Source organism: Apus apus, chromosome 5 (genome assembly GCF_020740795.1).
Source record: "Apus apus isolate bApuApu2 chromosome 5, bApuApu2.pri.cur, whole genome shotgun sequence".
NCBI classification, from domain to species: Eukaryota; Metazoa; Chordata; class Aves; order Apodiformes; family Apodidae; genus Apus; species Apus apus.
In genome coordinates, this window is record NC_067286.1 from 33465595 (window position 1) to 33480141 (window position 14547).

Consider the following 14547-nt stretch of genomic DNA (forward strand, 5'->3'; position numbering starts at 1 on the left):
CAGATCTTCAGTGAACACACAAAACAACCTGACTTTATTAGTTTCTGTAGAGTGCTAATTCAGAATGCTACTTTCATGTGAAACTGTAGAACAGTAAGAACTTAATTCAGTAATTTTGACCAAAGCCGTTAGGATTTTAACATTTTATAATAAAATTACTTTATACATCCTACATGAAAACTACATAAAGAGCAAAAGCCTGAAAGCAGTATTCTAGAGTCTTTTAAAAGTGTTTCCACTCAGTTCTTGGGCCTATTCTGTTTTTTGTACACAGCTTTTGGGAGCAGGGGAATGGATATGCAACATGCAATAGAGAGGCCTGAATATCAAATAATGTATTTTTTGTTTGTTTAGAAAGGGTTTTATTCAGATTTCTTAGGCTTATCTTAAATAAAATAACATATAAAAACCCACCATATGAGCAGTATGAAAAACAAGGACTTCAGTCACATTTTAGTATAAAAGTTCTGTTCAGTTAACTAAAATAATTCAGTGACAACATCAGTTGGTCTAATGCCATGATTCATATGGTCATACTTAATTCTAACCTAAACCCAAGTTAACAAACCTCAATTCCTGATACTGGTAAACACCACCACTGTATTTTGTCAGTTACTCTGTTAATATTTACAGTATTTCAATATCTTCGGTATCCTCCCCCTCCTCTTCCACCATATGGATCACCATAGCCTCCCCTACCACCATAACCTCCCCTGCCACCATAATCTCCCCTGCCACCTTGGAAGCCACCTCCACCTCTTCCACCACCTCTGAAACCCCCACCTCCAAACCCACCACCTCCAAACCCACCACCTCCAAACCCACCACCACCTCCTCCTCTACCCCCTCCACCCCCCCAGTTGCCCCTTCCACCACCCCCACCTCCCCAGCCACCTCTTCCACCACCTTCTTGTCTTTTTTGCCAAGGAGGCATTTCAGGAGGAGGTGGTTCAATCTCTGTTGGTCTGCCTCCGCGGTCAGGTACTCTCCCCATCAGAACCTATAGGAAAAAAATAGGTCATTTTTAGTTACTTAAGGGAGACAGGGTTCTTCTCCTATGGACAAAGACATGCTTCCTGCTCTTTACAGGAAATATGGTCTCCTTAGGGACTCTGCTGTCAAGCTCTGCACCATTTCCTGTCCCTGTAATTTGCCACAACACAACAGAACTCTGAAAGTCATCCCATTTTCCACCTGTAAAATTAAAGTAACTGCAGGTAGCTAACTCGTTTTACTGTTGTGAATCCTTTATAAAGAACATTACATGCATGTGTATTAGTATTACAATAAGCAATATACATAATCCACATATATTAATATATAACTGTATATATTAATTTATGATGTGCCTTATGATGTGGCTCTTCTACTTAAATTTCAAGTTGAGGTTCAGACCTAACCAGCTCGCAAAAACCAAACTGGTAAACTGATGTGCAACTCTAAAAGGAACACTTGTTTGCCTTACATAGGGAACTACTGCTGCAGTAACACTTTAAATTTAAAAAAAAAAAAAAAAGGGATCTTGACTTTGTTGGCCATTACTCAGAGTACAAAAAAGGAGACTGTACTGGAGAAAGTTACAGAAAACATTAAGTTGGAGAACAAACAGGTATTGAAGTAGGTCTTTTTGTTGTTGTTTTCATATTTCCTTAACTCTGTGTGATTAATGTTAACATACTCTGGTCAGTCCCAGCTACTGACCTCTCAAGAAAAGAAAAATTCTCTGAGATCCTACAATAACTAAGAAAACCCAGAATTTCTGGGATTAAGACATACCAAAAGGTATCTAAATGAGGCATAAAACTTCAGAAAAACCTGTAAAGGATTAATAAAACCAGGCTTAGTCACCATTTGAATGGTGAAACTACTGTCATTATTCGGAAACTTCAGCTGCTATCATACATAAGAAAGCAGTATAATGTTGATTTATTACTGTAGCCAAACCAAAACACTTTGCTTTGCAGCACAATGATACTTCCACAGAAACTTTTGTAATATACTGATAAACTAAAGATGCAGATTTATGAACTGAACAACATAATCCTGGCAACAGGTAGCCCAGGAACTGATACCAGAAAGACTCACATGTACCTTTAACCTGATGTGGGCAGTTCCAGTGAACTCAGTAAGTTATTTACATAGACACAATGCACACCCTCCCTTCCCCTGCACTGTTCCTTCTCATCTAGACTACTGTTCCATCCTGTTGCATGACTGACTGTGAAATTATAGAAAAGAAGTTGCTGCAATGTTCACTAAAATGCTGCAAACTTTCCTTCCTTAAAGCACCAGGTATTTTGCAAAAAGAAATGAAAAATATTAAGCAAAGAGTGTAACTCCAGAACTACTTTTGATAGGTCTGTAAATACCCATATATTTTTATAGAACCATAGAATCATCCTGGTTGGAAGGGACCTTGAACATCATCAAGTCCAACCATAACCTAAATCCAACTACCATGACCTAATTTACCTGTTCAGTGCTTAAATCACATGGCAAAGCACTATACCCACATCTCGTTTAAACATTTTCAGGAATGGTGACTCCACCACCTCCCTGGGCAGCCTGTTCCACTGTCCAACCACTATTTCGGTAAAGAAATTCTTTCCAATATCCAGTCTAAAGCTCCCGAGGAGCAGCTTCAGGCCATTTCCTCTTGTCCTGTTATTATTGACTTGAGAGAAGAGGCCAACTCCCACCTCCCTACAACCTCCTTTCAGGTAGTTGTAGAGAGAAATGAGGTCTCCCCTCAGCCTCCTCTTGTTCAAACTAAACAATCCCAGTTCCCTCCGCCTCTCCTCATAGGTCTTATTCTCCAGACCTTTCACCGTATCACATCCCAGAAATAAAAAGTATACCTTGTTGATCGCACAGACTGTATTTTCCCGCGTTGAGCCACTACTTGTTCTTATGATCTTTGATAAGTCTTCTCGAGCAGCAAGAAGGTGAGCTAATGTAATAGTTGACTTTGGAGATAATGCATAGCGCTTGGGCTGATAGATTCGTGCTATATCATCTGTTTTTACCTAAATGATAAAACCAAGCATAAATACTTGCCAGGTGTAAAACACAAACACACAACATAAACCATGTATTGGTCTCAGCAAGTTTCAATTTTAACACAAGGATGTCATGCCTGAAAATGTAGTTTATCTTACAAAATATACGGCCAGTTGTTACCAATTCTCTTCATATTGATGGACCTCCTGTACAAAAAATGCATCTGATTATGTTCAATTGATATTGAAACTTAAAACCATTACAAAAGACACTGTCCTTTTCACCAGCATCAGACTCTTTGATGCTTTCAAACATATCCAAAGACTAAAATTTTAGAGTCCAAGCTGCTCTCAAGAGCTTTACATAGCCGTATTTCACAGATCACTTCTAAATGTCATGAAAACAAAGCAGCTTCAAAGTGAAGCAAATTTGTGGTAAAAAAATTTAAATGCATGAATGCAGCAAAACACTTGTGCAAGCCAGGAAAAAGTGAGACTGAGAAGGGGATAAAATCAGATATTTTGTTTCCAACCACACTTTGATGTTTTATTTGTTTAACAAAAGAGAAATATAAATACACTGTCTGGGAACATCTAGAATGATTTTCAGAGCCAAAAACAACTTGACCTTGGATGGACCAGACAACAGGTGCTGCTCCTTTACATGACTGTTTTGCTAGGCAATTACTATACCATTGATGGATCCACTGCAGTCTGCAAACTTACCCCTCTTGGGGACTCAGTAACTTAAAAACAAACATGACACATCAAAAGCAAAGAAAGGTATCAATACCTATTTAATGGTGGGGAAAAAGGGCAAGATAACAAAGTAAAAAGTGACAACAATTTGCCTCTTAGCTTAAAAAAATATGGCTAAATTGTGTCAATGCCATAACATTGTGGCTGTGTCTCTAACTGCATACAATTTTGCGTCAACAGTCTTTATAAGACACGAAAATGAATCGTCTTACTACTTTATCATCATTAAAAAATCTCTTCAAATTATTGTTCCATTCTGAAAGTACATTAATTATTTTTCACATTGTTTGAATGGATTAATATCAAGTGACTAAACATTTTAGTCTAAGTCAGGCATCAGTTAATATCAACTACATTTCAGAAGTACACTTTAAATTTGACAACATATACTTCTATATATACAGCTACAAGGAAGTTACACTCATAGGGACATCTCCTGGTTTCTGTGAGCTAAATGCTCTCCCTTTTCCCCTCTTGTAGCATAAAAGCGCTCACAACCCCTGCAGCAATTAAATAGCCATTCCAGCAGAATCCAGACTCATGTCTTCCAGTGATACTTAGTGAGCTTCATTAAACCAATTCTGTCTGCTGCATGTAACAACAACAAATTCTGACACCAGATAACAACCCATACCTTCATTAAGCTTTCTAAGTTTTAAGACTTATCTATCTTACCCTTTCTACACAAACATTTGGAAGGGAAGTTGACCTTGCAGCTCACAAGCAAAACATCTTGCCTCCAGCATCCCACATATATATTCATCAATTTACAACCCTTTTGCAAATTTTAATCTCCCTACTCATCACTTGGATAGAAACAACATCTATTTCTAGCTCAGAAATATCACACTGGTTAAATTGTTACTATTTTTTAATACACAGAGTGCTACGAAATAGTACAAATGAAATTATTGCAATTAAAATTCTACCAGCAGAAAAAATCCAGGAGTGGTTTGGGATTTTTAGCCACCTGAAGAATTTTCTCATACTTGCTGCTATTCAAATAACCTGTTGAACTGACCATCTGTTTATTCAGTAGCTTTGAAACCAAGACAGGCAGCAGTCACCGTAATCTCACTGACTTCACGAGTTGTCACTCTTTGCACCCAGTCTATGTTAAGGCCCAGTGTTTGTCTTCTTGCATGAGAAATGTTGAGGTTCCCTCCCAGCTTACTTGATCAAAAGGGGGTGGATACAGGAAAGAGGAAGGGGAAATGTGAACTTTAATAAAGTAAGAAGCGCCAATTTATAATTATGAAGCTACAGTCACAAAGGATGGACTGTGCCATCAGGTCAAATCCTTCCCCTTCTTCAGTATCTAGGATTTGGATGTTACAACTCAGATGAGAAACTTGTTGGAAAGAAGTCAACAGCAATGGAAGTGTATTTACATGGTATATATATTCAGTAGGAGGAGCTGGGGAACAGTAGCAGACTTCCACCTACAGGAAGGAAAAAATACAGCAAGCTTACCTTTGCTCTATCAGACCAGCCAAAAGACTGTACCGTCACATCTAGCCTCTTCATTAACATACGTCGACGACATTCATACTCACTCCGAAGAGCATCATTGATCTTTTCCAATCTTTCCTGCAGTGTTACAATAAAAAATCCAAACATAAAAATCTAGCAAGCTATTGAAGTAAATTTAAAGTTAATCCCATTCAAGAACTAACATGTTTACCCCCAGGTGATCACTACAAACTACATAAAATTAGGGGTGCATCCATGTACTGCTACAGTAGTATGGGTACACAAACTATTTTAAAAGTTAACAAATGGATTAATCAAAACAAAGTCTGTTTTATAATATTAATTCTGGAAGTATCTGAGTAGCATTGTCAATATTTAGCAATTGAATTTCAGTATTAATATTTAGCAATAGAAGAGTGACCATAAAATGGACAAAGTTAGGTGAAGCCACATGCATTAATTTTGCCCATCCTGTGAAAGACAGAAAATAAATCAAAAGACGTTTTTTACCACTTGGTCAGAATTCAGAGGTTTTGTTAGCAGTGATTTCCCCACATGGTTATTTTGAACTTTTGAGACAATGTCCTTTATCTGAAAAAAAACCATACACTTATCAGAACACAAATGACATTGACATTAGTTCAGTGTAATTCACTGCAATCACAACTTGCTACTTTTAAGATCAAATATAGCACATTTGTTTTAGCAGACTCCTGCTGCAAGTAGACTTCGGCTACATGACTGACCTCTACACAAAAACCTTTTATGGCACACCACTCCTCCTCCCAAATATAACAGAACAATATCTGTATGGCAACTTTATGAAGTACATAGGCAGCAGGACTAGATAAATTACTTGTTTTACTTATTAACCAGGTGTTGAAACTACACTAAAGAAAGGTAACAATTAGCAGCTAGGAGTTATGTTGCTAAGTGCTAGACTTGACTACAAAAATCTGGTAATGGGTGCTAGTAAGAAAGGCAGGAGATATGATAGGTATGTAGTCATCCTCACTGATTTTCTTCTACTCCTTTAACTGGTTCCATGTAACTCTCTGTTTAAGACTTTTGCATTAGCTCCAAATCAGCCTTGCTTATACATATCCATTAGGTTTTGCCCTCAATAATCAGGGATGAAGTTGAATAGTACTTGAACAGTGACTAGCTAGTTCCTGTAATAATCCCTTCTATTATACTCCATCCACATCAAAAAAGAGGTTACAATAAGGGTTGAAGCTCAATTCCAGGTACCCTACTGACCCCTAGACTCCCCTCTGTCTGCTAATTCTTGCTTCTTTGCAACTTTCAGTTTCTTTACAAAAAGTCCTCAAGATCTGTTTGATTTATCTCTCTTCTATATGTAACCAACTTGTTTTGATTTTAGTGAAGCATGCAACTGATGCCTCTCACCATTTACCCCAAAAATCAAATGTACCTAAGCACAAACTATGCTTGAATTTAAACCAATGTGTGAAGAATCAAAAACTAAAGTTAATAATCAACAGTAGAATAAGAACGGCAGCAGTACAGTGAGAATATCTATGAGAATAAACAAGAGCAACTAATGAAACAATCCTTTATTGATTGGGAAACTGCCCCTGAATTTCTGCAACCTTTCATTTCCGAGTTAAAGAGAATACCTGCGTAATTTTATCCAGTGATAGGTTTATAAATCAAGTAACAATTAAGGAGAAAGGAGTTTTTCACTGATGAACTGGTCTATGTTCACGTTAGTGACACACTGTAAGGTCATACTGAGATTACTGAATTCACTTTATTCCCTCACTCCCATCAGCAGGACTCTGAGGGTGTATCCTACAACTACAATGGTGAAATAAGCTCAGCTGCCTTACAGTGGCAGCCTTGACTGATGACAGGGCTCCGAGCACAAGAGCTCTGACACACAGCTGTCTACCAGAGGACAGGAATCCAACTGATGTGAGAATCTACACTACAAGCCACATTCCTGAACATGACAATTGCTCTGGATTAAGAAGGATAAGGAGCATTTAAGAAAAACAAACCCACACCATGACCACCACAATCCAGAAAGTCTGTATGTTAAGTGGGAACAATACCAAAAGCAGTGCCCAGACAAAACAGCAGTGAAAACATACTCGTAGAAATGTAAAAAAAAAAAAAAAGGTAAAAGGCAAATCATCCTAACGTTCTCACACACATAGCTGTAAAAAGGAACCAAATTAATTAAAAGCTAGAAAGAGAGAAATATATTTGAATGTGCAACCAATGACCTTGATAACATTAAGTATTTTATGGGATTGCTCTGGAAGCCTGCATACCCTCTAAAAAGAGTTTAAAAACAAATAAGCTGCTAAATTTGTTTGAGACAAAAATATTGACTTCAAAATTGGCTGTATAAAGTTACTCTACTGTTACGAAATAAAACATACATTTATGCACTGAACACAAGATTTCTTACCTGTTTTAAAAGTCTGTATTACTTAAAAAAATTTAGCTCATATTTCGCTACCATGTTTTATATATTTATTAATTATCATTACTCTGTCAAAATAGAGCAATAATTTTTGTGTAACACCATTTATACAGATAATCATCATTTATGCACTCCCAAGGTTTCTAAGATTTTGAAAAAAACAGACCTGGAGACAGATGTCATTTTATTAAATAGTCTACATTTTAAGGAAGGAACATTGTCTTAATCATGCTATTTTGTCTGCACTATGTACATATTATCTTGTATGCATTTTGTGTACTACACAAACACAGAACAATCACCTAAAATCTTAAGCACAAAATATTTTTAATCCACCCTCTGCCTCTCTTCCATTTACCTGCAGATCATTTTAATTTCAATATTCATCTAACTTTCAAGACTTTTTTTTTTACCTTTATGTCTGGTGAAAAGGTAAACTCAATTTTTGTCTTGTTCCCTGCAACTAAACTCACATTTAATTTACAGACACCATCATGTCCATAAAATTATGAAACACTCACAGCTAAAAGCAATACATGAATAAATTCTAGGTTGTATTCCCAAATATTTGTAAAGATATTCTTCTTATATTTCACTTAAATGTTATTTTAGCTTAGTTTTGATTTAATTTCTTTGGTAACCCTTTATAGTTTCTGTTCTTTCTTTAGGGGACTACTTTTCAAATACTAGAAAACAAATATTGTGGGCAAAAAAAATTTAGAAGACTTTAGAATAGTATCACATTAAGAATTCCTTCAAATAAACAAGTTAAGAATGTCACTTTGTAATCAGGTGTGAAATTCATGCTACCTTGACTGGAAAAAGCTAGATATGAGCATGAGCTACAAAGCACAACACTGGCATAAACTTCCCCGAATCTTTGATCAATGTTAATTTAGAATTTATGGAGTTTTGGGTACTAAAATTCAGAGTGCCTCCCAGAGTTACCCTTCATACATATACTTTCTAAGGGAACAGGACCTTAAAAAACCAACCAAACAAAATACCCTAAAAAAATACTAGTAGTTTTTCAGCACTTCAGAACAAATTAAAATTTACTTAGTGGTAGGAGGCTGTAATGCAGCCAATTCTTGTTTCACATTTCCTTATATATGCTCGTAACTACTACTCCAGTTTGTTACAAATTTAAAAGGTACCTCCTATGATCGCACATTCAATGTTTGAGCTACTATAAAACATTTTGAATGAAGAAAACATTCCTGTTTTCATACAAGTCTTTTAAATAAGCTGACAAAATATAAAACCACATTCTAACAATTCCATACCAAAACACAATGTGTGATCTGTCCCTTTGGTAGGTTGCTGCTGCACAGCCAAACTATTCTCAGAACTATTCCCACAACTACTGACAATGGTGAAGATGGTAAACCGAGACAAAGAGTAGGCATGTTGAAATGCTACAGCTATATTTACAAATTCAATAAAAATACTAGATGAGTATGTCATTTTCTATTACAAATTATATACTATATAGACAGAACCTAGTTACATCAGAAGCAACAAAATATTTGGAAAAAGAAACGGATCATCAAGTGAATTTCTGTGAGAATCTAAAAAAAGGTAACAACCTGTACTCTGAAAAAATATTTACAAAGCCAATGAATACCAATTGGTGGTATGAGGCTTCTAATGTAGCTACATTGACAAAGGTAGGTGTCTAATGCTATACTTTAGCAAAACAACTCTGAACCTGTATTATATTAAAGTGGAAAAAAAAAAAGGAGGGAAAAAAAAAAGGAAAAAACTAAGGAAACATAATGTAGAAATTCTGTAAAATCTCCTGCGAGGTTGGAAAAAAAAAATCCTTTGTTTGTAAGGGATTAAATATACAGAGAACAAATTACATTATTAGTTTGGAGTCACAGAAGATGAATGAACAAGGTTTGCCACCTTTCTACACTCTCAAATGTGCACAAGTAGTAAAACTACTGTGTAACTGGCAGGCCTGAAAACCATCACAAAATATCCCATGCAGCATTACTTACAAAATAAACAAATACATAAATAATAATAAACCAAACCAAAATCTCACTCTTGTAAAGATTCTGTTCATTTTAGCACTTATGAAACTGTAACAGTTTACATAAACTGTAAGAGTAACACCCTACACACCAATTCAAGCCTGTGATCCTATCTGAAAAGAAATCTTGGGACTTGCAAAAGCTGACATATCCCAGGAGTCTAATAATTGAAATAAAACTTTCTATGTGTACGTGAATGAACTGGTTCATCAGGTCTGGTCTTGCTGTCCTGCCATTGCAGAACTAGATTCCTAGTCCTTTAACATGGGATGAAACTAAATCTGTGTCCAAAAGGGAAGCAAGGAAATGAGCAAAGAAGGCCACTGCCCGTGGCTGCAGCCCACAAACCCCATATAATGGAAAGACTCAATATAAAGATTTCATTAAAACTAAACAAATGAAGCACAATTACTAGTGCAGGAATAAGCATTTTCACCAACACTTGGATGTTGTTTTGTATAAATTAATCTATTAAAGGTTTCATCTTATCACACTAAAGGCATATGAACATAAAAAAAAACCATGTAGGTAACATGCCCTCTCCCCAGAATCTGTAAGTGTCCAGTTGCTCACTATCTGATGAGAAGGGGAGGAGGAGGAAGAAAAAAGAAACATAATCATGTAAAATCATTAAATTCAAGGACTCAGCAGCAGAGAGAGATACATTCCAAGTATTTCCCGTATTTCTTAAAGGGGATCTGTAACCCTCTCTCTCCCCTAATACCATGAAGAAATAAAGAGCAAATCTTTTAGCTGCCTGACAGAGAAGATAAATTCCACCCCAACAGCCTATTTACATTCTGCAGTGAGGAAGTCAGAATAAGGCTCACATCAGTGACAGAAGTTAGAAACTGGTGGGACAACTGAAAAGACCTATCCTGTTGAATAAGGTTTAAGTTGGTTTACTCAGTGGCTTTTGGTAATTCAGACATTTTCATCCTTTTCTGCCACTAAGGAAACAACACTAATAAATCAATACCTGCAATTAAGAAATCCATAAACTAAAAGCAAAAACCCCGAGTTTTGGATATTAAATATAAATAGATACTAGAAATGGCTATAGGTACATAAATCTACTGTCAGTTATTACTCAAAGTCTTGTGATTGCTGCAGCACATTTGAACGGTTAACAGGAAAACTTACTTCAGCTCAGACCTTATATTTGCATGGCAAAGTATGCCTCACCAAGTACACAGGATTCTCATGGAAATGCTGAATTATTTCACCTGGTAACTAGAAAAGTTTAACTTAAAACACTAAGCTGGCTTTCAGAATAAAAATGCCTTTGCACTCATCAAATGGGGCTTTTATGGAGTAGACTGTTGGGCCCTTAACTAAGATGAATGCTGACAGAGATAACGCTTACAGTTTAACACTAGAGAGAACATGTAAAAGCCCATACCTTTTGTTCCACGTTGGTTAACAAGGGAGGAATATCAGAAGATGAGGAGTTTGGCAGGCCCAGTGCATCGCAAATAGCTTTCACTTCCTGATAAATTTCATTGTGCTTTTCTAAGTGAGAGTCTTTTGTTTTCTTGCTGTGCAGTATCTTTAAAGCCTGAAGTTCTGTACTTAGAAATACTAGAGAGAAAAGTGTCATAATGGCAGATTTAGAAACACTTGAATATTGCATCCACATTCTCATATACAAATACAATACATACATTTATAGTAAGACCATGACAAAACAGAGACTGTCTCAGTTCTCTCCTGGACAGGTCAGTGTCAGTCTCCCATTCTTCATCTGAACTCTCACCTAACTTCCTACCTTCAGTCTACATGTCATCGGCTTACTCTCTTCCATCACCAGTCCCATAGTTCCTTGGCTACTTTCCTATCATCACACTGGTTTCTGCTGCTACTTCTTTGTCCAAGTCCAGCTTAAACCTAAATTCTGCTTCTCTCAATTCTGCTTGCAGTACCTTCAAATCATGTAGTTGTTCAAGTTCCCCAGAAATGTCTCAGAAATATGGGAAGCAAGGTCTCAGCTTAAGCTGAGCTGGAAATGGATCAAGAGAAGGATCAGGAGGCCTCAGCAGGTTGAACCATACTTCATAAAGAAATTCCAGTTTCTACTAAAATTGTTTTCCAATAGTTCTCTATCTGCCACTTCTGCACGAGAGAGCTGATGCATGCTCAGCTCGGTTGCAATGATGGTATACATATACAATTTAATGTAAACTGTACAACAATAGATCATGCATGTAAAATACTATATTATAAATGGGAAAAATGGTTGTAACTTACAGAGGAGTTTAAGACAATCTTCTTTCTCTCTTAATCGGTCCTTGATGTCTCCAGATACAAGTGATGAATAGGGACAAGCCATTTCTCTCAGAAAGCCACTAATCTCAAGCTGGAAACTCTCTACATCTTTATCACCTACAGGAATAAATAAATGCAAATCTAATGGCTTTTTCAGAAGCATCAAACTGTAGTCTAATTTTTTTTACTTATACACTGAAACTGCAGATTTAAATAACCCCAACAAAGATTTACAACCTACCACCCTAGTAACATTTTCTTTCTTCTTTACAAAGTCCTACATACAAGCAGACAAGCAGTATTACTACAGCAATACTGTACTCATGGTTTGAACAAGGTGGATGCTACAGCAGCCTTTGAAGACATGAATACAAATTAACATCACTAGGAAATGAACTGCTTATGTCACAAAATAGCACATCAATATAATTAATTTTCTGATGAAGAAGTCACAGGAGTCATGAGCCCATTATTTTAAATGGCTGATTTTAGTTTTACTACTTTTGAAAATATAAGCAATATAAAAGCTCATCCAAGTTCCAGCACTCATGAGGAAGAGGCCAGTGCTAATGAGCAACTCACATATCAATACACAGTGCTGAATGGAATACTGCACTGGACCAACTAGCTGAAAATACCAGTCCATGAAACTTAGACCATCAAAATACGACATATTACATATAACAACCACTCACAGGATGGATTAATATACTTTTTATATTTATACAGATCTAAAAAACCCAGAGCACTTTTTTTTTTTCCCCCTCTAAGAGCTGCATACACACAAATATCAGCCTCAGTTTGGCTACCTTTCAGCTACCTTCTGAACTTCAACACTCCAGTTTCACCATTAGCTGAACACTATGGGTCTAAATCCACTCAACAAATCAGAAACTGCTTTAATAAATTAACAGTCATATACCATCTGTTGAAGTGATGCTTTCTTCCATATTACAAAGTGACTTTATTTGGGAACCTAACCAGACACAAAGCTCAAAAAATTCTGGTGAAGACAATCCATTTTCTGCTGCTTTGTTCAGGGCTTCCTCCTCTAACAGGGGACCTGTGTACCTGCACAAAGAGAAACATCACAGCTAAAAAGCAAGTTTAACATAAAAAAATACACATTTGAAAATTATTTTACTATAAGCTGGTTAGTAACTACACTGAAATAAACTAATCTTTTAAAGTTACTTTTGTCAAGGAATAATTCAGACTTTTTTAAACACACCGAAATATGTGTGACAATTTATAAACAAGGCGGTTTGTCAGAAAATAGGAGGCAAGTATTTTCATGTAACACATACACATGTGAATGCAAGTTTCACATATCAATGCGTGCAAAACAGACAAGAATCCAAGTATTAATTCAAGTATTTAGTCAAACAAATTTCCTTTCAGCATGAACAACTAAAAATTTAATTTTACACAGTTTCTGCTGCTGCATCTGAAGCACCTTGGCTGGGGATGGGCAGGCACGGACCGCCGGGGCGGGCAGCCCCGCAGACCCCATCCCCGCCAGCTCCGCCCCTCTCCTTCCCAGCGGAGGCTCCACTATGACTAAACATCACCGCTTTTACACCCTCCGCACCCCACGACACGACACCACGACAGCCGCGCCTCCTCCGTCTTCTCCCCATTACAGCCAAGACAAGCCCAGCACAGACGCCGGGACCCCGCTGGCGGGCGAGGCAGGCAGCCCAGCCCAGGCCGCCGCCGGGCCTCCACCGGCAGCCGCCAGACCCCGGGGCCCGTCCCTCCGCCGGCCCCCGGCCCCCGGCTCCCCGCTGCCCGCTGCGGCCGGTGCCGCCCTCCGCTCCCCTCCGCCGCCCCCGCCTTCGGCCCGGCCTCCCTCCCGCGGCGAAGGAGCTCCGCTCCGCGCACGGCCGGATGGCGCAGCTGTGCGATCCCCTCGGCCCCTCGCCCTGCGATGGCGGAGCCGCTTCTGCTCCCCGATTACCCCAGGGCCTCCAGCGCGTCCAAGATGTCGCACTCCATCTTCAGGCCGGCCGCCAGCTCCCGCATGCCGGCCCCGCTGCCCGCCGCGCCGCGCCGTGCCCGCCTCAAACCGGCCCTCCGCAACCTGCACCCGCCTTTGCGTTCCGCCGCCTGCCCTGCCGCGGCAGCCAGCGGGCGCGGCGGGAGGCCCGGGCTGCCCCCTCCCCCTCTCCCGGCGGCTGCCTCTCCCGCTCGGCGGGGCCGAAGGGCCGCCCTGTGCCCGGACACAGCGGGAAATGACTTTCGGTAGAGCTGGGCCTTGCTTTCCTGCCATACTGAGGAGCATCCAAGCTCTCGGTCGGCGGGGCTGGCCTTCTGGTCCTACGGCTGTCCCTGCTGCCCTGCTCCGGATTTGGCCCCAAACCACTGCCCGCTGCAGTCGGCTCACCCGCCACGCACCCCCCTCTCCTCCACCAGGTGCCAACGACCTGGAGAAATACGGGTCCAGGAGCCGCCCCTTCGGCCTGTGAACACGGCTTGTGCCTGGGAAGCCAGCTCTGCCCCCCCCACACCCTTACATACCGCACAGCTCGCTTGCGACCTGAGTAAAAAAGCA

At 39.1% G+C, this 14547-nt stretch overlaps 1 protein-coding gene across 3 annotated transcripts in view; it reads right to left on the reverse strand.

Moving 5' to 3' along the window:
• FAM98B (family with sequence similarity 98 member B) overlaps nt 1-14060 on the reverse strand; it is a 31019-nt gene extending 16959 nt beyond the window's left edge. For 2 of the 3 annotated variants that reach the window (XM_051620669.1, XM_051620668.1), the window contains exons 1-8: nt 13954-14060; nt 12916-13064; nt 11976-12110; nt 11131-11309; nt 5742-5822; nt 5232-5348; nt 2859-3026; nt 907-1000 (exon numbers count right to left, since the gene is read on the reverse strand). In XM_051620669.1, the coding sequence (XP_051476629.1) occupies nt 907-1000; nt 2859-3026; nt 5232-5348; nt 5742-5822; nt 11131-11309; nt 11976-12110; nt 12916-13064; nt 13954-14018 (988 nt within the window). In that variant the 5' untranslated portion in view covers nt 14019-14060. Of the gene's footprint in view, nt 1-336; nt 1001-2858; nt 3027-5231; nt 5349-5741; nt 5823-11130; nt 11310-11975; nt 12111-12915; nt 13065-13953 lie in introns of those variants that run through there. The other variant, XM_051620667.1, reaches the window with a different exon arrangement.
• Nucleotides 14061-14547: the final 487 nt, after the last annotated feature.